Raw genomic sequence first — 27,846 nt, forward strand, 5'->3', positions numbered from 1 at the left:
TAGTTAATATAATTATTTTAAAAAAGAATAATTATCCCTCATTTTAAAGAATAACTATTTATAAGAAAGAAGTATTCATTATTATAAAAACATAATTAAACTAAAGAATAACTAAACAATAATTATTACATGGATTGTAATAGTCTACCAAACATGGCCATATTTTGAGCACAAAAAAAAAAAAAAAAAATGGCCATATTATTATTTTTCTGGATCGGTGTAAATTACAATTGTAGGATAGAATTAGAATTAGAGTGAGAGAGAGATGATGAAGCAGAAAGGTATAGAAGAAGAAGTGGAATTGGCAAAAGAGAGATGCAAGGGCGTGATAGATAGGATAGAGAGATTGGGCGTGAGCCAGTCATGCAGGCACACTCTCCTCAGACTCGCCCTTTCTGACCTCAATTTTCTCACCCGTTCATCATCCACTTCCAGTTTGAATATTGGGCACCTTGAGGCAATAGTTCACATTCTCCAACAGCCTTTTATAACTGGAGTTTCTCGAGTTTGCAAACCCATTTCCTCACCTGTCCATCATCTTGATATTGTTTGTACTCTCAACAGGAACCCTGTTTGGATTATTGTATCCGATAGAAACCCTACCTACATTTCCTGGGATTCATCCCCTAAGAAAAAAACTAAGGGCTTGAAATTTCGACTTCAACAACTCCTTACTTTAGCCCGCTCTTCAACAACTTTGAAACCTTCCTCTATCATTCTTTTCTTCTCCAATGGACTCCACTGTAACACCTTTATTAGAGAAAAACTTTGGGAAGAATTCGGGGCGTATGAGATTGAATTGGACTTTTCTGTTTTTGATTTTGATTCTGATTTCTACTTCTCTGATGATTCCGATGGTGAGTGGGTAAATGTAAATGTGCTTGGAAAATCGTATAGAGGGGCATGTGTGCTTGAAATAAAGGTTGCTGGTGATGATGATGATGATGATGATGATATTACTGTTTTAAGTGCTGTCAAAGGCTCAACAACTGTTGCTTCAGTTGTGCCAAAGCTTTCGGAACTTGCGGCTGATACTTTCTGTTCACTCATTTCGGGCCTCAAAGTCTTCCCTTCACATGTGAAAAAAAAGCAGGAAATGAGGGGTTTGTTAGCCGAAGGTGATCTTGTTAACTTTGACACGACAGCTTTGATTGCTCTTGTATCAGGGATCAGTAATGGTTGTACTCAGAAACTTCTGGCTACTCCAGAGAGTGAATTGAGGCAGCGGTTTAAGGGAAACTATGCGTTTGTGATTGGACAGGTATATTATCCTATTTATTTTAAGTTCTGTGCTTCATGATACTTAGTCAATCTATAATCTTTAGCATCTTCATGTAGGAACATAATTTTTAGGATGTAGGAACATAATTTTTAAGGCATAAACCATTAATGTGATGTTGGGAACTATGTCGGCTGTATGATTTTTATTTAATATAAGAATAAAGGCTTGACTGAAAGTGTAAAAAACCTGTGCTATGTAGGTTGTGTGGAGTACCTATCCCAATCTGAGCCAGGCTTGACCTTAATTTTAATTGTGTAATAATGACAATAAAATGCTTATATAAAGTGAAACATTTGTTTTTAAGATTGAGCAGTATCGATATTTGGTAATTATGTGTGTAAAATAAATGCTTGATATGTTCATGTATGAATTATAGCTATACTGCTTAAAACATGGTCTGATATAGCATCCCACCATGCACAACTCAGCACGCTCAATGATGTGGCTAATGGCTACTGAGAACATCAACAGGCATCAGTCAGCTACTTATTTTTTGACAGTCCTTCCTATTTTCAAAAAAAAAAAAAAAGAAAAAAAGGAGTCCCTTTGCGCTCTGTAGCCTGTTTTATTTTATTTTGTTTATTTATTTTTATGATTTTCTTCTTCTTCTTCTTCTTCTTATTATTATTATGGATAAGTTAAGAACTTCATTGAAAAAAGATGATGTAATACAATGAACCAAATCACATAGGAAGTAGACTATGGAATCAGCGAAGTGTCAAAAACTAAATTGCATGGAAGGTACAATAATCAAGCAAATTAGGCAAAGAATTAAAAGAAAAAAAACCTGAAGCATTCCTCCATTCAAACAAAGTCTGGAAGAAAGAAAGTTTCAAGTCATGAATCTATCTCTCATTCCCTTCAAATGTATGTGCATTCTTTTCCCTTCAAATGTATGTGCATTCCTCCATTCAAATGAGGCAAAAGGGATCATGCTCCATATACTGAAGTTCTATGCCCGTTAAACTTGCCAGATTAGCTAGCTAGAAGCTCCAGAACACTCAGCATACCCCAATGAACCTAAATAGTGAAAACACTGTATTCCTTATCTTTCTAGCTACAGTGCAGTGTAGGAGTAAATGATCTGTGGTCTTCTCACCCCTCTTACACATGCAACACCAATCAATCACAATTACTTGTATTTTACTTCTCTAGCCTGTTTCCTTAGCTTTCTATGTGTTTTTCATTCAAATCATACTCTAGTTGTATTTCTTCATATCACCCACTCTACTCAAAACCTATGGGTAACATACTCTAGTTGTATTTCTTCCTTAGCCCAAGACAATGCATTTATCCCATTCATGCACCAAAAAGAATAGAATAAAAAGAGAGAAATACTGACCCAAAAGAAACAATCATTAGATTTTGTTTCTTTCTCCCTTAGCAGTGGGGCAGGATTTCCCTGCTTAAAATTTACATCGAATCCCCCTCCCCCCTGCCTTTTTTTCTTGCATTTAGTTATTTTCTGAATGTTAGTCTTCCTATTTGATGCTGACGGTTGAAGTTTGTTAATCCATGTGTGAATTTTCAATTATTCAATGCTCTTAGCATGTTTTAATATCAACATTCAAGAGTACTTAATTTTGCCATTGCTTTTTGCTAGGTGATGTCTGAAATCCAAAATCCAATTCATGTGGAATTGGGCAGTATAATATCTGGCAAGCTAGGCATAATATGTGAAAGTGTTCATTCAGAGTTCAAGGAGTTAGTACTAATGTGTGGAGGGCCTAATGAGAAATTCAGAGCTGATCAATTGCTGAAGCACCTGACGTGAGTTTCTTGACTAGTTTATATCTTTCTTGAAGTCTTTGATCTGCAACAATTTTGGAAGGAAATAGATATGCACATTATAAAATCAACTCTGTCATCTAATAGTTTTGAGATCATTATCATTGATTTTTTTTTGAGAATGGTTTTCGTTTCTATACTCGGTAGATTTTTACATGTGAGAGCTAAAAGGACTGATTACTAAATAATTCATAGGTAGAGCAAAAGGCCAATGAGTTATACTTCAACAGGCGCCTCCTCCCCCGTGCAAAGCTAGGTGGAGGATGAGGTCATGTGTCATGACCCACTGGGTGCATGTGTAACTTACCAATCAAGAAATGCATAGGTAGAGCCAAAGAGTGCAAACCATGGCTAAAGCACCTGCGTGAGTTTCTTGACTAGTTTATTTCTTTCTTGAAGTCTTTGATCTGCGACAATTTTGGATGGAAATATTTATGCATGTTATAAAATCAAATTTGTCATCTAATACTTTTGAGATCATCATCATTGATTTGTTTGTGAGTACGATTTTCGGTTCTATACTTGGTGGATTTTTATTTGTTAGAGCTAAAAGGATTGATTACTGAATAATTCATAGGTAGAGCAAAAGGCCAATGAGCTCTAGTTCAATTGGCACCTCTTGCTAGGTGGAGGATGAGGTCATGGGTTCATTACCCATTGTGTGCTTGTGTAACTTACCAATCAAGAAATACATAGGTAGAGCCAAAAAGTGTGAACCATAAAAGTTAACAAGCATTGATCAAATGAATGAAGGGGCTCTGGTTTATACTTTATAGGAGGGACCTCGCCGTTTACTACATAAGCATTGAAACGATACCACTACTTTTTTTTATTCATCTATATTTACTACTTTTTGTTTGTTTGTTATTACTAAGCTTTTTAATATCTAAAATCAATATCGATACAATTCCTTATTTCAAGATTTTATTACTTTTAGCATAAAGATTAACTAATGTTTAGCTTTTAGTGGTCCTTGAAATTTGCGTGACCAACCATAATATGTTAAGTTTTAGGTTCTCTAATAAAAAATTTTGTCCAATCAATATGTAATTCAGGTTGTCATGTAATGTATTCTGTATAAGTCACCTACTTGAGAGGATTCAGAGGAATTTCCTGTGGGGGAGTTCTAATGATGTTTTCAGATATCCGCTTATTGCTTGGGAAAAGGTTGTTTGGCCGGTGGAGATAGGGGGTTTGGGGATTCGGAAGATTGGGCTTTTTAACCAAGCTCTACTTGGGAAGTGGCTTTGGCGATTTGGGAAGGAAGCTACTCATTTATGGCGTCAAGTTATAGCCACCAAATATGGAGAAGAGAGTGGAGGTTGGTGCACTAGAGTTGTGAGAGGGACTCATGGTTGTGGATTATGGAAGAATATTAGGAAAGGTGCAGACAACTTTTTCAGTCATGTGGTGTTTGCAGCAGGAGAGGGCAATCGTATTCGGTTTTGGCATGACCCTTGGAGTGGTCCTACTCCTTTGAAGGAATTATACCCGGAATTGTTTGCATGTGCTGTGGTTCAGGAAGCTTTGATTTCTGACATGATTATTTTAGCACCAGATGGGGGAGGTAGGAGTTGGAATTTCCATTTCCGACGTAATTTTAATGAATGGGAGTTGAGGAGATTTTATTCTTTCTATGATCTTGTCTCTACTAGGATTCCTAGTGGGGAGGGTGAGGATATTTTGTTGTGGCAGTTGAATCGTTGTGGTGTCTTTGATGTGCGATCCTTTTATACTGCTTTATTGAAAGCCCCTTCTGTTTCTTTCCCTTGGCAGAGCATTTGGTGTGTAAAGGTACCTAAAAGGGTATCTTTCTTTCTATGGACTGCCGCTAGGGGTGGGATTCTCACAATAGATAACCTTGTCAAGAAGAAATTGCCCCTTGTTAATTGGTGTTGTTTATGTAGGTGTGATGAGGAGACTGTGGACCACCTTTTGATACATTGTAGGTTTGCATCTGCTTTGTGGAATGAGGTCCTTACTATGTTTGGGGTTCAGTGGGTGATGCCGAACACTATTGTTTCTCTTCTTTTTGCATGGAGGAATTGGTTGGGAACTTACTCTTCAAAGGTTTGGAATTTGGTACCAGGATGCCTTATGTGGTTAGTATGGAAGGAACGCAATGCCCGAACTTTTGAGGACGTTGAGAGGCCTATAGATATGTTGAAGACCTTGCTTGCTAGGACTTTGTTTGAGTGGTCTAGTATTTGGGGGCTTACACATTGTAGTTCCTTGTCTGATTTCCTTATCTCTATTAGTCTTTCCTTATGATTTGTTTGTATTTGTTTCAAGGGCAGTGAGTTTACAATCGTAAACACATTGTTCTTTTCCATCAATAAAATTCTTATTATCTATCAAAAAAAAAAGTCACCTACTTTGTTTTTTGTTTTTGTTTTTGTTTTTTTGTTTTTTTTTTTTCTACAGTAAGTTTCTTAGGTGACTAAACCCTGAGATTGAACCTGAGTTCTCTCCCCCGTGAGCTGGGAATACCACTTGGGTCACGAGGGCTTGTGGTTTGTAAGTCATCTACTTATAAATTACTTTGTTTTGATAAGAATAGAAATAAACTTATTCTTCAAGTAAATTGAGATTTCTGTTTCCTGAATCTACTTTAACCCTCTACTTAAATCAGGGAATACACTTTATTTTTTCTGCAATTGCATTGTGCTTACTAATTTTTTCTGCAAAATTGTTCTAGAATTTATCTTCATTGAATATTTTTCTTTGGTCTTATGTACACCCTAGTGCACCCCTGCCCCCCCCCCCCACCGCCACATGCTAAAAGCTCTGCAGTGTGTCACACACACATAAGTTCAAATAATCTGTCTGCTTTTGATTTCAACTTTCCCTTAAAGTACTTGGGAGAATTCCAGCTGGTCATATAACCTTTTTAGCAGTTTAATTATTAATTGATTCTCCTTATTTGATGTGATTATGGACCCTATTTATAAACCTTAAAGGAAAGATTACTAGTATGTTAATTTTGATAAATGAAAAGGTTCTTAATTTTTGGAAATTTTCCATAACTTGGTGGTGATGCCAAGTTAACTCTAGGTGGCGAAGTCTAGGATTCAAACAGCTCTATGTGGGGAATCCATAAGTTTGTCCTACTCTTGCTTTTAGATCCCTACACAAATTCCTTTTGCAGGCATGCAACCATTGTATTGTATCAGCTTCACTAAAGTTTGAGATTCCTACTTAATTTTGAAGTTAACAGGGAACAAAAGCAAAAATGAATCACATTAAGAAAATGATATGGTTTTTATTGGCATGAATAAGATGTGCTTTAATAGAGCAAAGGGGCATAACCCTTGTAAACAGAAAGAATACATGGGATACATTAAAATCTCAAGAGAGTGTAAAAAGATCAAGAAATTCAAACAAATTTAAAAAACAAAAGTGAGGAAAAAATTGACAGTGCTATAGGTCAGTTTTCTGTTAATACGGGGTGCTTTGTAGGAGGAGCTCACAAGGATGCACTCTAGGTGGAATACAACATGGTGTGTGATTGGTGATTTTAATATCATTCGATATACGAGTGAGAGATTTGGTTGTGAGGCTTTCAGTTCGGCTACGTTTGCTTTTCTGGATTTTATTGAGGCTAATTACCTTGTGGATTTACCTCTTAAAGGGGCTTCGTTCACTTGGTTTAGAGATTCAGGGACAGATTGTATGTCAAGAATTGATAGGACCTTGGCATCGGTGGATTGGGTAGATCATTTTGGGAATGTGTCTAAAAGGGTATTCCCCTGAGTAGTTTCTGATCACTGCCCACTTTTGGTGGTAGCTGGTAGTGTCAATAAAGGTCGAAGTGCCTTTAAGTTAGAGAATATGTGGTTGAAAGAAGAGGGTTTTGTGGAGAGAGTTCGGCAATGGTGGAATGGATATTGCTTTCTGGGTTCTTCGAGCTTTATTGTGGCTCGTAAATTAAAAGCTCTTAAAGATGACTTGAAAAAGTGGAATAAGGAGGATTTTGGAGATTTGGCCTTTAGGAAGAAATGCCTTTTATTTGAATTGTTGGGTTTGGATGCTAGAGAGGACTTGTTGGGTCTTTCGTAGGAGGAACAAACTTGTTGTATTTAGATTAAAGGTGATATTGCACATTTAGCCTCTTTGGAGGAGATTTCTTGGAGATAAAAGTCTGGGATATTAATTGTGAAGGAGGGTGACAATAATACTCGTTTTTTTCACCAGTTAGCAAATTCTCATAGAAGAACTAATCATATTCGAGGTATAGAGGTGGATGGTGTCCTTTATGAGGATGAGGAAGAGGTGCGGTCTAAGGTGGTTCATTTTTATCAGGGTACACGGAGTCAGTTACTTGACGTCCTTCTATGGACGGTTTGGAGTTTGCTAGTATTGAGGAGGATGAGCGGCTTGCTCTTGAAAGGGATTTTTCTAAGGAGGAGGTGGTACCAGTCCTTCAAGAGATGGAGGGTGATAAAGCCTCAGGTCCTGACGGTTTCACTATGGCCTTTTTTCATAAATGCTAGAGTGTAGTGGAAAATGATGTTATGGCCTTCTTTGATCATTTTCATAGGAGCTTAGAGTTTGAACGGTCTTTGAATGCTTCTTTTCTATCTTTGATTCCCAAGAAAAATAATGCATTGAGTATCAAAGATTTTTTGCCTATCAGCTTAGTGGACAGTGTATATAAGCTGCTATCTAAGGTGTTGGCTAACAAATTGAGAATGGTGTTGGATAAACTCATTTTGGAGTTGCAAAATTCTTTTGTTAGTAGTAGATAGATTTTAGATTCAGTGCTTATTGCTAATGAATGTTTAGATAGTAGAATGAAGTGTCGTACTTCAGGGGTGGTGTGTAAGTTCGACATCGAAAAAGCTTATGATCATGTGAATTGGGACACTTTGTTCTATTTGTTAAAGAGGTTGGGCTTTGGGGGTCGATGGAGGAGATGGTTAAAGGCTTGTGTCAATACTGTCTACTTCTTAGTTTTGATTAATGGATCTTTTGCTGGTTTCTTTGGTAGCTCTAGAGGTCTAAGATAAGGTGATCCATTGTCTCCCCATCTCTCTCTTTTGATTATGGAGGTTTTAAATTGGATTCTAAAGAAAATTAAGGAAGGTGGTCTCATTCAGGGTTTTCATGTGGGACCAATTAATACTATTGGTATTTGTATTTCTCATCTATTATTTGCTGATGAGACCATTCTTTTCTGCGATGCTTCGAAGGAGTAATTGCTTTTCATTAGGCTGACTTTGACTTATTTTCAAGCTTTTACTGGTTTGAAGGTGAATGTGGGGAAAAGTGATATTGTCCCTATTGGGGAGGTAAGCAACATTCACACTTTGACTAATATTCTTTAGTGTAGGGTGGGCAATCTGCCCATGATTTATTTGGGAATGTTATGGGGAACTTTGTATAAGATAGCTTCTATCTAGAATCCAATTCTATAGAGGATGGAGAAGAAGCTTTTGGGTTGGAAGCGGCTTTATTTGTCAAAGGGTGACAGACTCACTTTGTTGAAAAGTACTCTTTCAAGCCTTCTGACTTATTATCTTTCCCTTTTTACGGTTCCTAAAGCTGTGGCGATTAAATTAGAACGTATCCAAAGGAATTTTTTGTGGGGCTCCTCAGTTGAGTGCTTCAAATACCCCTTGGTGGCTTGGGAAAAAGTTTGCTTACTGCGTGAGTTGGGTGGTTTGGGAATTCGGAATTTGGTGTCTTTTAATCAGGCTTTATTAGGGAAATGTCTTTAGAGGCATGGCCACGAAACTACTCATCTGTGGCGGAGGGTTATAGCCATGAAATATGGGGAGGGGAAAGGTGGGTGGAGTACTAGAGTTTGTAGAAGGGCTCATGGTTGTGGTTTATGGCGAAGTATAAGTGAAGGGTGGGAAAGTTTTTCTAAGCATTTGTCTTTTGTGGTGGGGGATGGTTCTCGTATTCTTTTTTGGCATGATAAGTGGACTGGGGATAATTCTCTTAAAACTCTTTATCCTCAGTTATTTGTGTGTTCAGCCAATAAGGAATAAGGAAGCTTGTATTTCTAAAGTGTTAAGTCCTCTAGTTGGTGATAATGATAGTGTGGAGATTAAGGTTTTATAGAGAATTCAACGTTTGGGGGTTAGCAGCTTCCTGCTCCTTTCTTCACTTCATCCAAACTCGGATTTCTAGGGGTGGAGATTGTGATAGACTTTGTTGGTGTCTCAATAGAAGTGGGAAGTTTGACATTTGGTCTTTTTATCATAAGATTCGAAATGTAACTCTTTCTACTTTTCCTTGGAAGGGCATTTGGAAAGTAAAGGTTCCTAAAAGGGTGGCATTCTTTATGTGGACAGCAGCTCATGACCAGATTCTAACTTTGGATAACCTTATGTTTTATGGTTGCCCTTTGGCGAATCATTGTTGTATGTTCAGTTGTAATGAGGAATTTGTGGATCACCTATTGATTTTTTGTCCGGGAGCTCATTCTTTGTGGATGTATACGCTTCAGTTGTTTGGGATTGATTGGGTCATGCTAGGTTTAGTTGCAGACTTATTATTTTGTTGGTATCATTGGCTTGGAAAACATAATTCTAATATTTGGAATTTGGTTATAGGCTGTTTAATGTGGACTATTTGGATTGAATAGAATCGGCGTTCTTTTGAGGATACTAGGAAATCTCTGGCTTAGTTGTTAGATTTATGCCAATGACCCTCTTTGATTGGTTTTGGTGTAGGGGTCTCTCAAATTGTTCTACACTTATGGATTTTCTTTCGTCTCTTAGAATAGCTTAATGATTGTTTGTTAATTTTTGCTTCTTTTTACTCTTTGTTCACTATTGTGAACCCTGTGTATTTGTCCTGCTATTCCTTTTTCAATAATATTTTTTCTTACCTAAAAAAAAAAAAAGAGGATATACATTCTTTAGTAGCATGAACTATAAGTTCAAAATAGTTATTGCACAAATCTTTAAAGCTTTGAGTATTTTTGTTCTCTTCAAATACAGAACATTGGCATATAATGGAATGGGGCTCCACAGCCAACATTCTGGTGCTAAGCAAACTGTACTTTTTAACAAACTAATAAACACACTACCCGTCTAGGCATGATGCGGTACACTCCAAACAAACATAATCCCAAAGTTCTTTGACTCTTTCAAAATAGAAAACTAATAATCAATGGATTCACACTCTTCTTACACGTACAACCCCAATCCACCACTATGATATGGCGTTTTCTCAAATTGTCCATAGTTAGGATTACCTAATGCTGTTGTCCTTGTGAGTTGACTCTTTGGGGCCTTGGTCTTCTATATGCTCTTCTTAGGGAAATGATTATCTGGTTCAAAGAAGCTATATTTGTCCTAGGGAGGGAGGTTAACATTGTTAAAAAGTACGCTTTCAAGCTTGCCAACTTATTATTTACTGTTCCCGAAAGGTTGGAAGCTTTAATCAAGCTTTACTGGGGAAATGGTTATGAAGGATTGGGAATGAAGCTACACATCTATGGAGACGGGTTATTGCTATGAAGTATGGGAAGGATTGGGGTGGTTTGACTTTGAATACAGTTCTAGGGACCACGGGTGTAGTCTGTGGAGGAGTATCAAGGTAGGTTGGAACTTGGAACACTTTTCTTCAGTTTGGGTGTTTTGAGGTGGGGGATGGCACTTAAGTTCTGGCATGATATTTGGTGTGGGAATCCTCTAAACGAAGTATACCCTAATTAATATGTGTGCTCAGTTGATAGGAATGCCTATGTTGATTTATTCATGGTGAGTCAGTTAGATGGGGCAGCGCAGAATGTGAGAGTTTGTAGAGGATTCCATGACTGGGAATTGGAGTCTGCGAAATCCTTTTTAGATCTTGTCTACAAAAGTCCCTAGGAGGGAGGGAGTCAATAGGATGAGATGGAGATTCAGAGGGAGTGGGTGCTTTGATGTTCTTTCTTTTTATGAGGCCCTCTGAGGTCAAAAAGCTACTTCTTTATCTTGCAAGAGTATTTGGGGTATTAAGGCTCCAAGGAGGGTCTCGTTTTCGTTTGGTCAGCAGCTTGGGTAAAGATTTTTACTTGGGGCGAGGCTTCTCTCTAATTGGTTGGTGTATGCCGGTGTAATAGGGAGACAGTGGACCATTTGCTAATCCATTGTGGAGTTCTGTATGCTTTATGGGTGTAGTTTTTAGAGCCTCTGGAATTCAATGGGTGTTACTACAGAGGGTAGATGAGCTCTTGTTCGGATGGAGGAAATGGTGGGATAAACACTCTTTGGATATTTAGAATTCTGTCCTGTTATGTTTGATGTGGCTAGTTTGGAAAGAGCTAAATAATTGTATTTTTTTGAAGATTTGGAGAGGTCACAAACTCAGTTGGAAGCATTGCAGATTGAACTCTATTTGATTGGTCTGGGTGTAGTTTTTAGAGCCTCTGGAATTCAATGGGTGTTACTACAGAGGGTAGATGAGCTCTTGTTCGGATGGAGGAAATGGTGGGATAAACACTCTTTGGATATTTAGAATTCTGTCCTGTTATGTTTGATGTGGCTAGTTTGGAAAGAGCTAAATAATTGTATTTTTTTGAAGATTTGGAGAGGTCACAAACTCAGTTGGAAGCATTGCAGATTGAACTCTATTTGATTGGTCTTGCCCATGAGTTCATATTAGTAGTATTTCCATTTTAGATTTTAAAGAATCACTTTACCGTTGAACAGAATCCTTTTGTAATTCCTTTGGGTTACGTTGTGTTCATAATTGTGAACGTGAAGTAATCTTTTCTTATAAATAAACTTCCGTACCTATAAAAAAAAATATTTAACCTCAAAAAGTTTGGTCTTTGGATGGGGTCCAACACAATTTGTCTTCTCCATCCTGCCCCAATCTTATGGAAATAGACAATAATAATACAAGATGATAAAGATTTCAACTCCCAATCTTTCACAGATCTAATAAAATTGATAGGGATTAAAGTTACTATTTGGAAATTTTTTTTTTTGATCTAGTGCCAAAACATACTTATGTCAAGCTGTATGAAATAATTTTTGGAAAGGCCTCCTCGTCACTGCACCAAACATCCTGCCAAAAGTAAATGTGTTCCATCTCCCATCATGAATCTAAAAGATCCAGAAAAAGTTAAGTTCTCCATCCCTTCCTTATATTTTCCTGTAAGCCTACCCATACGAACCATTAACTGTTTGGAACAAAATCCCCTCCCCGCCACCGCAATCACCCTTCTCCCCAAAAAACTCTAAAGAGGCTCTTTTTCCATCGCACACTACCAAAGACTCTTCCCTGATAGTGCCTTTTAAAATATTAATAAGTTTTTGATTCCCAAGCCATCCAACTGAATTGCTGCACAAATATGAGATCAATTAACAAGATGCAATTTGAACTCATCTATTATTCCACCCCATGAGAAATCCTGTTGCAACTTCTCATCGCATTTAGCAACACTAGCTGGGATAGGAAAAAGATAATAAAGTTGGTGAGTTAGAAATGGTACTTTTTATCAATTTAATTCTTCTTCCTTGGATGTAGAGCCTTTTCCAACCAGCCAATTTTCCTTCCATCTTCTAAATAATTACATCTCAAATTGACATTACTATGAACATAGCACCCAATGGTAGACTCAAATATTTCTTGAGTAAAGTAAGGTACCATGGATCCAAGTATACAAGTGTTGGATAGGCTTGGACTTTGTATCTCACAACATTTTTTGCAGTTGGAATGTTGAATTCTGAATTCAATTTATTGCTTTCATGAAGCAACCAGATTTCGATAAGGCCTTTCTTCTTTTCATACTACGTTGTCAATGGTAAAAAATCACATAAAGCAATGACCTACTCCAAAATCAAACTAGAGAGAGTTTTCTTTGGGTCTGACAGTCAATGGGTTTGTTTTTGAGAAATAAAAGATTGTGTAGTCAATTCGAGATGACCAATCTCTTGAACTTGATAGAGGAAATATACTTTCTTAGTTAATTTTCTACTTAATTCTCATTAATGCATTTAACATGCATAAATAGCCAAGGATGAGATAACTTCATCAACAAATCCTAAAACAAAGGAACTAATCCTATCCTAAAAATAAGAATTAAATTGAATACAAATAAATAACAATACTAAACTATTTAGGAAGATTTATTCTATCACTAAACTAAATTCAAATAATTTGTCCAACACCTGGGTCATAACATTCCCTTCCCCTACAAGATGAATCTTGTCCTCAAGATTCCGAAACATGGAAATTGATACTTGCTCACACCATATCCTTCTTTCCAGCTGGAGAGAACTCGACCTCGAATCCTAAAGAGTTGAAGGATAAGAATTTGGACCATGGATACTTGCGCCAATTCTTTAACCATTTTTGTGAATAGAATAGCTTTGATTTTCACATCCTTGAATTGATCGGGAATGATAAATTCAATGTGTGAAATTAGATTAGGCTTATTTAAAATCACAAGATCCCTTTGATCTATCTTTTCCACTGCATTAATCCTTTGATCTTCAAAGGTGATTTGTATAGCAGGTGCATCCTCCAACATAGTACTCTCTAGAATTATTGGTGATGTTTGAGTACATCACTTTGATTTTCACATCCTTGAATTGATCGGGAATGATAAATTCAATGTGTGAAATTAGATTAGGCTTATTTAAAATCACAAGATCCCTTTGATCTATCTTTTCCACTGCATTAATCCTTTGATCTTCAAAGGTGATTTGTATAGCAGGTGCATCCTCCAACATAGTACTCTAGAATTATTGGTGATGTTTGAGTACATCACTTTGATTCTCCGAAATTTCGTGGGATCCTTGAACTATTGATTGTTCTTTTAATTCCAAAATTACAATGGATTGTTTATCTAAGACCTCTATCATTTGATCCCACGAATCTTGCATCCTTGCTATGCTTTTGGATATGTCCTTGACAATCTCTAACATTTGGTTAACATGCTCTAACATTGTTTGTTGGTCTTCAGGATTGAAGCTTTGATATGAGCTAGACATGATTTACTTTGAGCTTGGTGCAAAAACTGAATTTTCAAAAAAAAAAAAAAAAAATATATATATATATATATATATATATATATTGGGTGTGGGTTGTGGGGACTAGTGTGTGGGGTTTTCTTTTTGGCTGGGTTCGGAACTATTTTGGGTTTAAGGCAGGGGCTAATAAAAAGCAAGTTGGAGGTGTTATGCTTACTGGTTGACAAGTTGGACTCTTGATGGAATGGGTTGTTTGGGGCTTGACAGATATTTTTTTTTTTTTGCCTTTCTCTAATGGAGACGTGGATCAAAATGCTCTGATACCAAATGTTGTGAATTGAGAAATAAAAGATAGTGTAGTCAATTCGTGATGACCAATCTCCTGAAGTTGAGAGAGGAAATAGACATTTTTGGTTAATTTTCTACTTAATTCTTATTAATGCATTTAATGTACATAAATAGCCAAGGATGAGATAACCTCATCAACAAATCCTAAAACAAAGAAACTAATCCTATCCTAAAACATAGGAATTAAATTGAATACAAATAAATAACAATACTAATCTATCTAGGAAGATTTATTCTATCACTAAACTAAATTCAAATAATTTATCCAACACTTGGGTCATAACTGTACGTAAATGAGAACAAATCTAGGTTGATTGGATATAACTAGGACAAACCCTATCAAATCAAATTTAGTTCCACTCATACTTGTATGTCTGTTTTCTGATATTTGCACTGCAAATTGTAGTTATATAACCAACGAGCCCTCTCAAATGGAAATTCCTCCTTTCACAACTCACAAGTATAGGAGGAGGGTGAGGTTATTGATTCAAAACCTATTTGATGCGTGCATAACTTACCAATATTTATTTATTTATATGGAAATTAAATAAAACATTTTGTAATTTTTTGCACCTCCTTCATTAACTCTACAGTTCATACCAATTAAATAATTTTCATGACATTGTGTGCTGATAAGCTTGAGGATTTGAACAGGGTTGTGGCTGATAGTCCTTCCCAACGTGTGATGGGCCTCCCAACTACCAGAAAGTTGGCATTGAAGAACAAGGTTGTTTTTGGCACTGGTGATTACTGGCATGCTCCAACTGTAACAGCAAATATGGCATTTGTCAGAGCAATTTCACAGACTGGAATGTCCCTGTTTACTATTGAGCATAGACCACGGGCTTTAACTGGTGATTAGTCATAGTAACTAAGTGTTGAGAGTCTTGAGACTTGCCTAATAAACAGCCTTGTAGGTAACAGCATCTCAGAGTTAGTTGGACAGAATTGATATATGTACATTAACTAATACCAAGTTGAACATTTGTACAGAGTTGATCCGCGCTAACGGTTAGCTGCTTGGCTGCTTCAATTAATATTTTCACACATGTCAATGAAGAACGACTTGTTATTGCTACTAAAATAATTGCATGTCTGGGGGACCAAGTAATGGTCGTTTTGCTACATTAATTTTATTGAAATCATCTCTTTTTTTCTTGCAAAGTATCATCATCAGGGATCTTTTTTCAAAATTTTATATTACGTGATAAAGAATGTTTATTGCAGACATCCAACAGCCAAATCCACAACATTTTGTATGTTGTGGTTCAAACTGTCATGACCTGTTTATTCTCTTACTACAGGGATGGTAATAGATTTGGTTTGGGAGGGTTCCCAATCCAAATATACCCTAATAGACTGGTTTCAGAATATTAAAACGGATATGAGATGGGTTTTGGTTTTAAATTTTTATTTTTTTTTAAAGCTGATAGGAACAGTGATTTGTGAATTATGAAGAGTCTGGGTTTTTATAAAAACATTTCTAAACTTTAGGTCAAAATCAAATGAATTGATGTACGCAGGATCTTTAAGAATTCAGTTCTAATATATATATATATATATATATATATATTCTTTTAAAGAGATCTTGAAGGGTCCTTGAATAGGGTTTGATGCTTAACGTAGGTTTAAGTAATAAAAAAAAAGATTGGATCTTGAATGTGTTTGATGGTTGTTTGGTAAAAAAATTGTGAATAGAACAGAAATAAAGAATGTATACAGCAGACATCAGTCACACCTAGGTTTTAGTAAGCAAATACAATCAGGTTGGAAAAGGCAAAATTACACTCTCTTACAATTAGTAAGTTGTAGGAATCATGTTGGGGTTTTTCCATTGCTTTGCCATGCATCATCAAACTTTTATTGCTTGCCTTTCGGACCCATGTTCAAGTTGGGAAGCCACTCGCATCAACACGGAAAGTGAAAATCGTTAGCAGTGCGCTTTGTAATTGTGCTTGAATCAACAAATCCACAAAAGAGGAAAAAAAAAAAAAAGAAGAAGAAAGAAATTTCCAACCAATTTGTTTTCCAATCACAAAAGTGGATATATATTTGGAGCAATTATGAGGGAAAAAAAAAAAAAAAAAAACCTCTTTGTTTTTATTTGATGAAAAAAAAAAAAAAAAAAAAGTGCTTCCAAAGACAAAGAAAACTAATTCTAGTATTTAATGAATGTGTGACACTGGTACTACCGTACATAAATTAATGAGGACTTTGACTTTTTTGTGAGATGTGAGATGAACTCTAGAGGCTGGAGCTGTTTAGGTCTTCATAACAATTTAGAGGCATCAGGAAGATCCTCTAGTTGAAGGGGGAACCTGATTTGGTCAGTGTTTATAGAAAAAACATTAGCCTAAAGCAATGAGATTTCATAAAAAAAGCATGCTGGTTTGGTTTGGTTTATGCTGATTACTGATTAGGTTGACTTAATCCCACCTGGGTTTGTTTGTCTAAAAGGAAATGCAATCCTCAAGACCCGCTAAATTTGTGGGATTGTAAAAATCAACGTTAAAGGTTTGTTTAGATAGAATTTATTTTGCTGAAATTGAAAACTGAAAACATTGTAGTAAAATAATTTTTAAATGTGTGAATAGTACTGTGGGACCTATTTTTAATGAAAAAGTTACTGAAAAGTAAGATTTGTGAGTCCCGTGAACAGTGCACTGGACCCACTGATATGCTGAAAAGTCAAATATTACAGCTACTATTCATGAACAGTGTTATTTGCTCCTGAAACGTGTGCCAAAAAAAAAAAAAAAAGAGTAAAACGCACAAATGCGAATGCAGAAATGTGTATCCAAATGGATACTAAAGGCAATGAGATTTTTTCCTTTAGGAAAAGCACGCATGGTTTGCCTTGCCAAAATAGTCATGCCAAAATAGCCATATACCACTGTTTGAAAAAATATATATGAATTTACCATTGTTTGCGAAATATTTTGCAATCTACTACTTTTTTAAAACTTGATTTTTTTGAAACTTGATTTTGTGAAAATCAAGTTCCATGAACTCGAGTTACATCAAAAAATTTCAAAATTTTTTCATGGTACTCAAGTTCTATGAAAAACTCGATTTTCACAAAATCAAGTTTCAAAAAAGTGATAGATTGCTAAATATTTTCACAATCAGTGAGATTACAAAATATTAAAAAAAAGAAAAGTGGTATTTGGCCGGTTTACCTTATGCCCTTATGTGTTCATGTTTTGTCTATTCTTTTGAAATAAATATTCTAATAGACCTATTATTATATTATTATTATTTTTTCAAAAAGCGTCACTAACATTTAACTCCCCAGCACATGAGATGTGTGAGTGTCCAGCGAGATAGCACATCAATTTTGTTTTGCTTCTATATGTCACAGGCTTTTGAGTTTTGAGTACCCAAACACCCCATTTTGTGTAGAGAAGTTATGGGCCATAAAGCCCATTTTTAGAGTGAGTTTGGCATCAAGCTTTTAGCATTAGCTTTTACTTTTTAATAACTTTTATGTATAACCTCTTAAAATCTTTTCCTCTTTTTTATTTTTTATTTTTTAATTTTTTTTTTTTTTTTTAGGCATGGCAAAAGGGGTTAGAATTTGCTGACTCGACTTAAAAATACCCAACCTAAACCCGATTTTTTTTTGACACGAAGTAAAAATGGGTTGACCCGTGACCTGACCTATTTTTTGAGGGTCAACTCGACTCGATTCGTGACTAGAACCATTTTTTTTTTTTTTTTTAAAATTTTGGTAAAAAAAAGACTATTGGTTTAATTGTTTGTTGTGAGTTTTAATGAAACAATTGAGACCTTTACATAACTGTATACGAATGAATTGAAAGATAAATGGTTGAGGCATTTTGTAATGAGTAAAGATTTTTAGATATCAAATAATAAAGTACATGCCAAGATTATTTGATTGTAGTAAAGTTAAAAACATATAGACATGTATGATAAATATTCTTAAGTGTGAAAAGAGTGAAGCCAAAGTATTAATGAAATTAGCATAAATTATAAATGCTTAGGACTATTTTTAACAATTCATGTCCAAAATAAACTGTTTTTTAAAATAATTTATAATATTTCCTAAAGTGTGTGTTGCTTAACAATTACATGATATTCATAAAATAAACTATGTATAAATAAGGAAAAAATCAAACTTTAATTTATATTCTCAAATTGAAATAGAGTGCTGTGGGGGCCAGTTAGTCAGGAGGTATTATTAAAGTTGTATGAATTAGGCCTATGTCCTGATTTGAAGACATTAACCAATCCAAGAACGACCAAATGAGGTTATAATGAGAATGGTATAAAGAGAAAAATAAAGATAGTACGAGATAAGTCCAACACACTTTCGAGAAGAAAAGTCATCTCGGAAATAAGGATCCGAGGTTAATAAGAGTGTCCTATCACCCTAGACCTTCTTCAAAGTTACATCACAACTAGGAGTTGGACGTTGGACGTTGGACAAGGGGTGAGTAAAGGGAGGTAACAAATATCTTCAAAAGTTACTACCTCCACATTAAATGCCTTCCAACTAGCTCTCTAGCCACATTAATGTGAAAATGATACCTGAACAGTAGCCAAGCAGCTTTATAGCTACTATTTAATAGTTCTGGGAGGTATTGGATGAGACAAGAAGGAACTCCTAAAATCCAATTTACACGTGTATGGTAGGGATGACACAAGATTGTAATATATAACACGGGAAGGTGACCTAAAAGGGGAATCGGAAAAAATCAAAAAATCTTGGCAATAACATTGTGGACTCTTGTAACTGTGTTCATGAACAAGATATTATAAGATAAGCTCCTTAGGCTGTGCCAAGGACAGATTTTCTTACTTTACTTGTACTTACCAATCTTAATTCAGCAACTTTTATGGTCCATCTTTTGGAGTAGAACTAGTTCTTTCACCCATGTTTTATAAATTTATTGTTTGGGCTTGTTGGGATTCAACCCAATCCTATACTAGGTCTAATCCAAATTCAGTTCTTACAAGTGCCAACCACAATTGATAAGAGATTAAAAAATTAGTTTTCAAAATTGTAATTTTCTTATATGTTTTTTATTCTTTATCAAATTAGTTACCAATTATGGCATTTGTAATTTTATTTTATCTTTTGGGATGTTGATATTGTGTAGAAATGAAACTTGTGTATTTATTTTCCTTATCCTTTGTGCTATTTGTATTTATTTGACATTTGTATAATTTTAAAATTATTGAACACGTATTAATTTGTTTAATTGAGCCCATTCTTAATATAAATAGTGAATTCAAAGTAATACATTTTACATAAAATAATTTGTTTTTTGACTTTTCAAATGACAAATACATTTTGTTTTCTAAAAAAAAAAAAAAAAAAAAATTCATGTGAAAAATTTGGGTTAATTTAACTCAAACGGTTCGTTTTCCATGTCTAACATTTTCTCACTTTTTCAAGGTACAAGTATACTTTAGCACACTTTTAGCAAAAAAACTTTCAACAAAAAGTTAGATAAGCTGTTCCCAAACGGACACTTAGAAAGATTAGGGGTCGTAAAACCTTGGAGGAGTTGCGGACTTTGACATTGGTTAAGGAAGCTCGCAACTGTGGGTAGAACTTATGAGTAATTATTAGGTACTTCTAGAGAAAAAAAAATGGTGCCCCCCTCTTCTCACATTCATGATGGGGGTCCATTTATTAAATTTTTGGTGAGATCCATTATGAATATGAGAGGAGAGAGCATTATTTCTCTATACTCCGAGAGTACCTAAAAATTTTCTCTATGAGTTGTGACTTGTATTGTAGTACTTTGCTATGTGCTTGTATCGTATGTTGTCTTGAAACAGTGTTGCAATTGTCCTGTTGGGGGTTTATTGTGAGGAAATCGACTTGAGTCATTGGCAGGAGTGGAAGAACGACTTGCTTCAATGTGAGTTTTGTGTTTGACCATCTTCACTCACCAGTCACCATTGAAGGCTTTCTTCATGGAGAAAAATTAAGGTTTTATTGGAGGAGTTTGATTCCAAAACTGAGGCACTAAAGGTGAAGTTGTTAATGAATTCTTTGATTAAACATATTTATGAACTAATGGATCCTACTAAAATTGGTTGTTGACCCACCCAAGGCATATTGTTTGATTAAATGACATCATCAACATATGATTTTGCTTCCAAGTATTACTTTTCCCTATTTATTCTTTTAAGTGGTTGGGGGGGGAGGATTCGACCCTTATATTATTATTATTATTTTTTTTTTTTGATACTTATAATAAGAAATTTGAAGTTTGGACGCCTTGTTGAAAATATAAAAAATTAAAAATTAACAGATACAAAACTTTTGACATCAACTGCCAGAATTAACCCCCCACAGAAGGAGTACATGCGTCGTGGAGTAGGAAATGTAAAATAATATATATATATATATATATATAGAGAGAGAGAGAGAGAGAGAGAGAGAGAGAGAGAGAGGGGCAAAGCCACTGTAACTACAGTGATACAATACATGCTGGAAAAAAGAATCAACCTTCTAAAACATGGGAATGGGATACAGAAGTGAAAGGAAAAAAAAAAAAAAAAAGTCAAAGTTCAGACGAGGAGAGCAGGCCTTACATAATGGACAGGAAAGATAAATTTAAAGCTTCATACGGTACCTACAATTACTAGCTTTAATGCTGACGGCATTATTTGCAGATAAGCTATCTACAACCAACAAGCAGTCCGCTAAGACCCTGACTTTCTTCAGCTTCAACTTTCCAAGTTTGATTGACACAGGTGCATCAACCTTAAGATCCAAGGGAATTTGACCCGTTTGTTGTTGTTGCTGCAGGGCTGTCATCAAAGTGCTACCGTATTGTGTTTGTCCAGTCAAGGGCACATGAAGCACAGTCTTATTTTGGTGACCTTGGTAAAACTTTGGTAGTGATCCATCACAAAGCTTTGTGTTTGTATACCACACGCTTAATTGGCTTCCTCTCTCGTAGTAAATTCCAATTTTCTTGTTGGGATTGTAGGATGTGATCTTCACGTCGAATTCAGCGTACAGGGACATGTCAATGTTGAGGCCTAATCGGCTTATGTTCAAGTTATCAATCGAGTATGTAGGGAGTTTTGGTTGGAAGACGAAGTAAAGAATGACAGCAGTGGCTCCAACTATAACTAGTAGGAGAACAAGGAGGCTAATTGTCCAACATATGCATTTGCAACAACCAGTTCCATTTTTTGGTGGATTGGCATGGCTCACCGGAATGGGAACAGTACGCATTTGTATAGGAGCGTGAGGCCGAGCCGGAGTACCTTTTTCTGATAGAGATGAACCACGAGACACCAAAGGAGTTGTTGGTGGAGCTTCCACACCCACTGCTGGATGAATTCTTTGGTGATTTGCCATTGGTATAGACATTAGAATTTGCACCTTTTTCCCTTTGCTTTCTTCAACTAAAGGGCCTTGTAATGTATGTATAATACTGTTATATAGAAGGAATTGAGGTTCCTTATTTGACTTTATTTCTTGACGTATTGGGTTTGCTTTTTTTGGATTGAAGTCTCACCTTCCTTACCTAATAACGACATTTACAGAATGGAAAGTATATAGAGGTAGTTCAACTAATTAATCAAGGAGATACCATTCGATACCTTTCGAGTTTTGATGACAAATATATATAGTTCTCATGAAGTAGATTTCGTGGAATGGTATGGGAAAAGGCACGTGTCTTTAACTACTCACAATTTTAAAGCGTAAAAATTACATGAGGAGGGATGAAGTAAATATATTATTCAAAACGCCATTATAAATGGAGAACGTGAAATCACTTTAAACATTTTTTTTTTTTTTTTTTGAGGGGGAAAATCACTTTAAACTTCTACGCGTGTTATGTCATGTTTGTGATTACGGGGTAATCTATATGTCAATATGTCATGGGAAAATTATTTCATGTTACCATTATATCTTTTTGTTTTTGGTTGAATAAAAAATGAGGTCTCCAAAGTGGATTCATTAACTCTACGTCACGTAAAGATAAGGATAATACTATGTGTACTACTAAGATCTTGGTAAATAACTATTATATTTATACGTTTTGTCTCTTACAACATATGAATATGATGAATGTACAAACCTTATAACATGTGAGATACTGGATGTATATACAAGGCTGGCTCTTAGGCTTAAGAGCCCCTCTTTTTCCCAAATATTCTTGATAAGGGTTCAAGGCCCTCCATTACATAGACTAAAAGACCAAAACTTGCACAATATGTCCCAAAATTCTACAAATGGATCCAAAAATTGTAGGAAAATAATTGATATTTTTCAAAAAAAAGGAAGAGAAAAATAAAAATGCAAAAGAAAGGATGAGTTTTGCATTATATCTTATCTCTAAGAAGACCCCCAAAATATTTAACCAGTAGCCCAATAGTAATTTTATGTCTCAAAAAACAAGAATGATTTTTAAACAATAAATAATATATAAAGTTGATTTTCTAAGCAATATTGTATTACTTAATAACTTGTTATTGAGTTTATATTTTAAAAATCCCATAATTGGATTACATGTTCTATATGTTCTTAATATGCATGTCAATTTTCATGCAAATAATATGTTATTTACCATTCAATCCATAAACTCATCTTTTGTTCATTATTTTAAACTACAAACTTGAATTTAAAAAATTGATTGATGATTGACATGGTTATTGGTCTTGGATTAACTTTAAAATTTTCAAGCATAAAGCATACATGACGATAATATAATCCAACAATGAATTCGTCAAAATTCACATCCAATTGAAAAATATTGAATGATGTGCGGGACAATGAATTAGAGAACAAATCATTTTGAATTCGATGAATCTGAGTCTAGGATGCAGAGAGAGATCAGTAGTGAAAACTTTTATTACACAGTAATCAAAGAGAATTACAAAGAAAAACTCAACGAAGAAGAAGAAGAACAGAGAGAAAGATAGAGGAAGAGAGAGAGAATGAGATTGAGAGAAAAATATCGTCTTGATTGAAATAAAAGTGTGAATACAAAACTCAATTATATCAGAGATACACCTCCTATATATATAGTTACAATCACAGCTATAACAGAATATATTAGATCCAAACTATGCGCCTAAATTCACAGAAGCCCCAGCTTAGCCATAACTGTTCTTCACGCCACAATAACTACCATTTGAATAGCCCAAGACGACACCATTTAACACATGATGGAGAAACACCAGTTACATAATCAAAACGGTGTGCATCACTTATAGTTTTAATGAAACAGTGCGCATCATAACAACAATAGTTATAATCTCAAATGGTGCATTTGCTGTTGAACCTAAGTTGAACCTGAACCTTTACTTTGAGTATTTTGAGCTTCATCTTCAACATCCCCCCTCAAACGACAGGGGGAGGAGTCCACCAGGAATTTGGAACGAAAGAAAAGAAAAGGAGGTGCAGGTAAAGGCTTGGTGAAGATATCTGCCATGTTATCTTTACCAGAGACAAAACCAATTTTGAGATCTCTGTGAAGAACCTTTTCTCTAACATAATGATAATCAACTTCCAAATGCTTGGTCTTGGAATGGAATATTGGATTGGCAGAAAGAGCAATGACTGACACATTATCACACCATATGACAGGAACATAGGGAAGAAAAATCTTAAGGTCCTTGAACAAAATCTGTAACCAGGAAAGTTCAGTAATAGTTGTAGCTAAGGCCCTGTACTTAGCTTCAGTGGAGGAGCGTGAGACAGTTGGTTGTTTCTTGGCAGACCAAGAAATGGGATTTGGACCAAGAAAAACCAATAAGCCTGTGGTAGAGCATTTTTCTCTAGGGTCACCTGCCCAATCAGCATCAGAGAATGCAGTGAGGGATAAGGGGCTAGGTGAGAAGCAAATACCATGATGCAAAGTGCCCCTGAGATATCTAAGGACATGTTTAGCAGCTTCCAAGTGAACCAAGGTGGGCTTGCTCATGAATTGACAAAGTTGATGAACACTGAAGGCTAGATCTGGTCTTGTAAATGTAAGATACTGAAGAGCACCAACCATACTTCTATACACAGTGGGATCAGACAAGAGAATACCAGAATGAGGCACCAAACGAGAAGATAAGCAACAAGGAGTCTTCACAGGCTTTGAATTTTCCATATTGAACCTATGTAAGACATTAGAGGCATACTAAGACTGAGTGAGAGTTATGCCACGCTTAGTCTGAGAAATTTGGATCCCTAAGAAATAGCTTAAGGGACCCAAGTCCTTGAGTTCAAACACCTGACTGAGGGCAGTAATGAGATGAGCAACCTAAGAAGCACTATTGCCTGTAACAATAATGTCATCAACATGTAATAATAGGTAGATAATGGTGCCTGAGGACTGGAAGATGAAGAGAGAATTGTCAGCCAGAGAGGCAGTGAACCCCAAATGGAGAAGTTGGAAAGTGAACCTCTTAAACCAGGCTCTAGGAGCTTGTTTAAGACCATACAATGATTTATGAAGCTTGCACACATATGAAGGATGAAGGGAATCCACATAACCTGGTGGTTGCTGCATATAGACATCCTTCTTAAGATATCCATGTAAAAAGGCATTTGGTACATCAAGCTGCCTTAAACTCCAATTGTAGCTAATAGCAATAGCAATGACAAGCCTCACAATAGCAGGCTTGATGACAGGACTAAAAGTTTCATGAAAATCAATTATTGCCTGTTGATGAAAACCTTTGGCCACCAATTTGGCTTTGTACCTTGAGATAGAGCCATCACTATTCAATTTCAACTTATAAACCCATTTACACCCAATTAGATTAACATTGGGAGGTGCAGGAACCAAAGACCATGTTTGCTGCCTTTGCAATGCTTGGAACTCAGCATCCATAGCCTCATACCACTTAGGATACTGAGAAGCAACCCTATAAGTGGGAGGTTCAGTAAAGGTATAGTCCAACACAACCTTGTAACATAATTTGGGATGAGGTTTAGAAATACCACTCTTGGACTTGGTTTGCATAGGATGGTGATTTGTAGGAATTGTGGTGATCAAGGGTTGAGCAGAAGGCAGATTAGGTAAAGGGTCCGATGTGGGAATAACCAAGGGTGAATTTGAGGTAGGTAACATATCTGATGTTGATGCAGGTTAAGAAGGCAGTGGTGGGAAGGTAGTAGATGGAGGTGAGGAAGCATTAGAATTTAGTTGTGGTAACAAAGTATTAAGATCAGTTGTAGTGGCAGTAGGCACAGTGGTGGAAGAAGGATTAGTGACAGCATATGGACCTAGAACTGAGGGTTGATTTGTAGAATGAAGATACAACAGATTGGAGAACCAAGAAAGATCAGAAAACAAAGATGAGGAAGTAGTAGAAGAGTGAGTGATGAGAGAAGAAAAGGGAAATTTGGATTCATTGAAAATGACATGCCTTGAAGTATATAAGTGGTTTGTGAGTAAGTCTAAGCATAAGTAGCCATTTGTGCCTATAGCGTAACCAAGAAAAATGCATTCTGTGGTTCTTAGAGCAAGTTTATGAGGAGTATAAGGTTTGAGATGTGGGTAACAAGCACAGCCAAACACTTTGAGTTGTGACAGATCAGGAGAAGAACTCCAGGGAGAATTGAAGGTAAGAACAGAAGTGGGAAGAAGATTGATCAAGTGCACAGCAGTGAGAACTGCATAAGACCAATAGGAGGAAGGCTTGGAAGCTTGAGACAAAAGAGTGATGGTGGTTTCAATAATATGTCTGTGCTTCCTTTCAACCAAACCATTCTGTTGAGGAGTGTATGGACAAGAAATTTGGTGAACAGTGCCTTGTTGTGAGAGGTAGGTTTTGAAAGCAGTTGAGGTGTACTCACCACCACCATCAGACCTAAAGGTCTTAATTTTAGTAGAAAACTGAGTTTCAATCATGGCTTTAAAATGAACAAACTTAGTAAAAACATCAGACTTAGATTTGAGCAAATAGATCCATGTAAATCTGGTAAAATGGTCAATGAACAAAACGTAGCATTTAAAGCCATTAATAGAGGGAATAGGAGCAGGACCCCATAAATCAGAGTGAATAAGCTCAAAGGGAGATGATGCAGTAAAGAAAGACTTAGGAAATGGTAACTTGTGCATTTTCCCTTACAAACAGTGTGTACAATCAGTATTCACAAGGGTACACTTACTCAAATCAGATTTGGCATTAGGAAACAAATGTTTGAGAACCTAGTTAGATGGATGCCCAAGTCTCAAATGCCAAAGAGTTTTATTGAAAACAGAAACATGAAAAGCACTATTACAATTGTTAGGAGACAAAGAGAGTTGAGAAGCCTTTTGAGAATAGATGGGGTAAACACCATCTTCACTCTTGCCTTGGTACAAAGTAATCAAAGAGAATTACAAAGAAAAACTCAACGAAGAAGAAGAAGAACAGAGAGAAAGATAGAGGAAGAGAGAGAGAGAATGAGATTGAGAGAGAAATATCTTCTTGATTGAAATAAAAGTGTGAATACAAAACTTAATTACATCAGAGATACACCTCCTATATATATAGTTATAATCACAACTATAACAGAATAGATTAGATCAAAACTATGCGCCTAAATTCACGGAAGCCCTAGCTCAGCCATAACTGTTCTTCGCGCCACAATAACTACCATTTGAATAGCCCAAGATGACACTGTTTAACACATGAAGGAGAAATACTAGTTACACAATCAAAACGGTGTGCATCACTTATAGTTTTAATGAAATGGTGCGCATCATAACAACAACAGTTATAATCTCAAACGGTGCGTTTGCTGTTGAACCTGAACCTTTACTTTGAGCAGTTTGAGCTTCATCTTCAACAAGTAGAAGTTTGTATCTTTTTTGGAATTTACACCTTTTTCTTATTATTATATAAAAGTAATATTAAATTAAGCCTGGAGCTTTGTGACATTGACGATTTGTATTGTCTCCTACTCTCTCTGTCTCTTTCAATTTGTTTCAGAGAAGTATTATAATTTAGAATAAAAGAAGGGTTGTTGTGGACGCCCCAAAAATCGGATTTATAGGTATTGTTGCACATTAGGTCTTTGGCGACGTGACTTTTTGTGTGCTTGTGTCTCTAGGGTGAGGTGTGTGTATGTGAGTCCTTTTTTCTTATTTTTATTTTAGGAGTCGCCACCAACTATTGGTTTTGTATTAGGTGTGATTGGTCACCTATTTGTCTAATTCATTTTAAGTTACCTAATTAATTAAACCGATTTTAAGGGTTTATTAATTAAGGCAAACCAAAAGTCTTGAACTAAAGATATTGGAGTCGGAAGTTCAGTTACATGTGGGGAAAGTGTTAAGCACCCCACAACGTCTATCCAAAGGATAGTACCCCATTCCAATTTATTTCAAACATTATCTTTTTAGTGAAGAAATTAGATACTTGGCATTTTGATTTTGAAAAATAATTTTGCTCAAACAAATATATATATATATATATATATATATGTATAGCATGTGAAGGATATTTACCACGTAGCTAAATAATATATACAATAGCATGTGAATATTTATTTACTATGTAGCTAGCATGCAAATATTAAAT

At 35.8% G+C, this 27,846-nt stretch overlaps 2 protein-coding genes across 5 annotated transcripts; one reads left to right on the top strand and one right to left on the bottom strand.

Annotated features, from left to right (window-relative positions):
* Nucleotides 1-210: 210 nt before the first annotated feature.
* On the top strand, nt 211-15,495 carry LOC115963975. 4 transcript variants are annotated; one of them, XR_004085970.1, is made up of 5 exons: nt 211-1,261; nt 2,886-3,052; nt 3,266-3,434; nt 5,495-5,587; nt 14,995-15,080. XR_004085970.1 is itself a non-coding variant. In XM_031083248.1 (3 exons), exons 1-3 carry the CDS (start codon nt 266-268, stop codon nt 15,200-15,202), a joined length of 1,371 nt encoding a protein of 456 aa, XP_030939108.1. In that variant the 5' UTR covers nt 212-265; the 3' UTR covers nt 15,203-15,495. The 4 variants fall into 4 exon arrangements, 1 of the variants encoding a protein (XP_030939108.1); XR_004085969.1 differs by lacking the exon at nt 3,266-3,434 and having other exon boundaries at nt 14,995-15,495; XR_004085971.1 differs by lacking the exon at nt 5,495-5,587 and having other exon boundaries at nt 14,995-15,084.
* A 5,270-nt stretch (nt 15,496-20,765) lies between these two features.
* LOC115965736 (NDR1/HIN1-like protein 6) lies at nt 20,766-21,733 on the bottom strand. The gene has a single exon (XM_031085032.1). The coding sequence runs from the start codon at nt 21,701-21,703 to the stop codon at nt 20,936-20,938; it is 768 nt and encodes a 255-aa protein (XP_030940892.1). The 5' UTR covers nt 21,704-21,733; the 3' UTR covers nt 20,766-20,935.
* Nucleotides 21,734-27,846: the final 6,113 nt, after the last annotated feature.

This window comes from Quercus lobata, chromosome 10 (assembly GCF_001633185.2).
Source record: "Quercus lobata isolate SW786 chromosome 10, ValleyOak3.0 Primary Assembly, whole genome shotgun sequence".
NCBI classification, from domain to species: Eukaryota; Viridiplantae; Streptophyta; class Magnoliopsida; order Fagales; family Fagaceae; genus Quercus; species Quercus lobata.

Excerpts from the sequence above, each read along its gene's own strand:
- LOC115963975 (XM_031083248.1), top strand. The coding sequence starts at position 266 with ATGATGAAGCAGAAAGGTATAGAAGAAGAAGTGGAATTGGCAAAAGAG. Across the intron at positions 1,262-2,885 it reads ATGCGTTTGTGATTGGACAG|GTGATGTCTGAAATCCAAAA; the intron begins GTATATTATCCT and ends GCTTTTTGCTAG. Across the intron at positions 3,053-14,994 it reads CAATTGCTGAAGCACCTGAC|GGTTGTGGCTGATAGTCCTT; the intron begins GTGAGTTTCTTG and ends GGATTTGAACAG.
- LOC115965736 (XM_031085032.1), bottom strand. The coding sequence starts at position 21,703 with ATGTCTATACCAATGGCAAATCACCAAAGAATTCATCCAGCAGTGGGT.